This window comes from Microcaecilia unicolor, chromosome 3, assembly GCF_901765095.1.
Source record: "Microcaecilia unicolor chromosome 3, aMicUni1.1, whole genome shotgun sequence".
In the NCBI taxonomy this organism is placed as follows: Eukaryota; Metazoa; Chordata; class Amphibia; order Gymnophiona; family Siphonopidae; genus Microcaecilia; species Microcaecilia unicolor.
In genome coordinates this window covers 435,662,762-435,666,110 of record NC_044033.1, presented here as the reverse complement: position 1 = coordinate 435,666,110, position 3,349 = coordinate 435,662,762, and the positions used below count along the sequence as shown (strand labels likewise).

The 3,349-nt window shown below is 46.6% G+C and overlaps 1 protein-coding gene across 1 annotated transcript; it reads right to left on the bottom strand.

The window, feature by feature from the left end:
- Window positions 1-457: 457 nt before the first annotated feature.
- On the bottom strand, window positions 458-2,113 carry LOC115464792 (putative nuclease HARBI1). The gene is made up of 3 exons (XM_030195153.1): window positions 1,775-2,113; window positions 1,142-1,493; window positions 458-837 (listed from the first exon to the last, which is right to left on the bottom strand). Exons 1-3 carry the CDS (start codon window positions 2,111-2,113, stop codon window positions 458-460), a joined length of 1,071 nt encoding a protein of 356 aa, XP_030051013.1.
- Window positions 2,114-3,349: the final 1,236 nt, after the last annotated feature.

The following is a 3,349-nucleotide window of genomic DNA, read 5'->3' as shown; positions in this document are numbered from 1 at the left end:
TTGAAGGTGCTGTGGAACATCGGAACATGGTCCGACGGAGCTAGAAACACATCTCGCTATGCTGTCTTTTCCAGCTTACGAATGCATCGCGTCTACCTACCTTTGACTATTGAATGCATTTCCTTTTTGTTTTCTCCTGTTTAATTAATAAAAGTATTTGTTCTGAACTGTTTCGATGTTGTTTTATAAGTTTATATGAGGACGTAGGTTGTTACAAATAGTGATTTGCTAATCATAGTATTGCTGCAATGTTACCCCCATAGCATTATCTGTTGACACCAGGTAATGACACACCGTTCACATGCAAGTTCTGTGCTGACATGTTCCCCATTCCAGGAGGGATATAGGATTTTGGGGTGTAAGTTCTTAACTGACACACACACGCTATGTGGGACTTGCCTATATCCCTCCTTGACCAGGAATATGACAGACAGCTCATACAAGTGGTACGTGGCTACTAAGGATGGCGTGGTTCTGAAAAGAAATCATGGATGACCTTCCGGCGCACAGCATTTCCCTTGCTTGCATCTGTCCCTCTGTCCGAGGAGGCAATGTCGACTTCTGGAGGGACTACAATGTCGATGTCAAGGTGATGCTTCAGTGCAATGTTATGAAGCATGCAGCATACAAGCACTATGTCAGCTACCTTTTCAGGGGAGTATTGCAGGGAGCCACCAGAGATGTGCAAGCAGCGAAACCTGCTCTTCAATACCCCAAACGAGCGCTCTATTGTGCATCTTGTTGCAATGTGTGCCTCGTTGTAACGCTTCTCTGCATCAGACCGGGGCACTGCAAGCGGGGTCAGTAGCCATGTTTTCGACCCATATCCAGCATCCCCTGCAGGAACACAACAGTTCATAACTGTGAGAACCAAATATTAAAGGGTCGCAAAATATCCGTAATGAACTTTTCATGTCCTAAGTCACAGCCACCTAACACACATTTACCTATAAGTAGCCCGTTGGTATAGTGACCTTTTCCGCCTTTCACCAGGAAGATGGAAGTGGTCACTATGCCACCAGGGCACTATAAAGAAATGGCAGCTTGGAATTTCCATGTGTGTTGTTCTATACAGCAATGTTAATTAGTAGTATTAGTTGTAGTATCAACCACACCAGTAAAGCAAATGTTAGCAACTCACCAAGAAGCCATCCGTTTTGAATCTGCCCCTCTGCAAACTTCCTACCCAGTGCACTGTTAGACAAGATGTAAGAGTCATGGCAGCTCCCTGGAAAACGTGTAACAACATCACGGATCCTAAGGTTTGCATCACAAACCACTTGCACATTCAGCGAGTGGCCCATCTTGCGGTTTCGATACTGCATTTCTCGATCCGCAGGCGGGGTCAAGGCAACATGTGTGCAGTCTATAGCTCCTAGGACATTGGGTAACCGCGCAATCTTGTAGAAGTCCTGCTTGACCCTCCTCTGTTCTTCTTCCCCCGTGGGAAATGCTATGTGCTGCCGAACGCATTTTTTCAGTGCGTGCAGGACCTGAAACACAGTGCAAATTTTTTGATCGGTTATCCATGTTTTATACATTGCAGAAGGGGTGTTGCACAACGATGGAGGAGGGGTGGGATGAGGAAATGCACGCCGCAAAAAACAGGAGTGGGAACTGGATCACGCTCTTCAAAAACAGGGGTTACCATATGGCTCCAGAAAAAGGAGGACAGATTGAGCCATTCTGGGTTTTACTTCCATTGCTTTCAGTGGAAGCAAAACCCACAGTGGATCAATGTATCCTGTTTTTGGAGCGAAATGCGTAGTATTACCTGCGAAAGATGTCTTGAAACAGTTGCCTGGTCCACGCCGCTGTTACCCCCTAATACATGCTGGAATGTGCCTGTGGCTAAGAACTGCAGAACAGTAAGCAGCTTTGCAAGGCCAGGCACTGCGTGAGATCGATGTGTGGTTGGGTCAATATCATCTCTAATTTCATGGTACAGTTGATGTATAGCTGTTCTGGTCAAGCGGTAGTCATCCACGATTTTTCTGTCTGACATGTGTTCCAGAACCAGCCGTTGACGAAACACACGTGGGCTGGGGAGCCGGCGTGGGCGAACGTGGACAGGGTGTTGTACAATGGTTTCTGTTACCTCCTCTTCCTGCATGTGGTCTTAATCCATGGCAGGGAAAAAGTCCAACTGTGCAAGGAAAAACCCACCATCCATGACTTCTTTTTTCAATTCGCGAGCCGGGGAAACATGAGAACGAACGCTTCTCTATAGAGCGCAAAATGTACGTCATATTTAAGCGCCAAACGAGCAGCCAATCAGCCGGCGCTCCATGGTGGCGCATAAAATAAACGTAACATATTGTCGCTCGTGTACGGCCGCAGGCTTTGAAAGCCTTTATTTATAAAGCCGAAAAAGAGATATATATATATTTTTTTGTTTTATGTTTTTTCTGTGCAACTTATACAGTTGTAAGAGAACTGTTTTTTTTTTATTTTTTTCTGTGCAACTTATACAGTTGTAAGAGAACTGTTTTTTTTTTTATTTTTCTGTGCAACTTATACAGTTGTAAGAGAACTGTATTTTTGGGTAAATTTTTTTTTTTATGTGCGACAACTTACAGTTGTAAAATAAATTTTTTTGTGGCAAATTTTTTTCAAGGGCGCTGTACGCTGGAGGACAGGTACTGGATAACTTCAGCAAGGTCCGCCAGTGCCTGTCCTCCCATGCGCAGGGTCTGGGCCATGTCCTGGAGCTCATCTGGGGGAAGGTTAATTAGGGGGAGAGGCATATGGGGAGATGTGGCGCGGTCTTCGAGGATGGGAGAAAAAGTGGAGGTGGATCGGTCACAGGTAGGAGCTGGAGGTATGGTACAGGTACCACGGTCAACAGTAGGGTTGGGGGGGATAGGGGAGGTGGAGCAGCAGAGGGTGGGAGCAGGGGACATGGGCGAGACACTGCGGTGGACAGTTACGGGTGCAGGGGGGGGGGAGAGATGGCGAATCTTCACTGTCCCCTGTTTCTTCTCCAGTGAGGTCCACTGTGCCACCTGTCAGAAAAGACAAAAGAACGACTGTCAGAATGGTTCACCACGAACAGCTTCTAAATGCACACACACCGTGATACGCAATAACAATAACATGAATTATTTGTAGCGATTGTATTACAACACCAGACCCACAGAGCGCGGAACACCACATACAAACATATAGCCCTTGTACACACATTGAGTAGAGTAATGGGTGACAATGGAGGAAGGGACAAGGGGATGGCACTTGGGGCAAGGAGTAGAATTGTAAAACTCACCATACACAGGTATTTGCTCCACCTGGAACCTCTCCAGTACGGGGGTGACTTGCCCAGGCGAGGTGGAGGCAGCAGCATGGTGTTGGG

Coding starts and splice junctions, on each gene's coding strand:
- LOC115464792 (XM_030195153.1), bottom strand. CDS start 2,113: ATGCAGGAAGAGGAGGTAACAGAAACCATTGTACAACACCCTGTCCAC. Junction 1,494..1,774: donor TTTCAAGACATCTTTCGCAG/GTAATACTACGC, acceptor ACTGTGTTTCAG/GTCCTGCACGCACTGAAAAA. Junction 838..1,141: donor TCAAAACGGATGGCTTCTTG/GTGAGTTGCTAA, acceptor GTGTTCCTGCAG/GGGATGCTGGATATGGGTCG.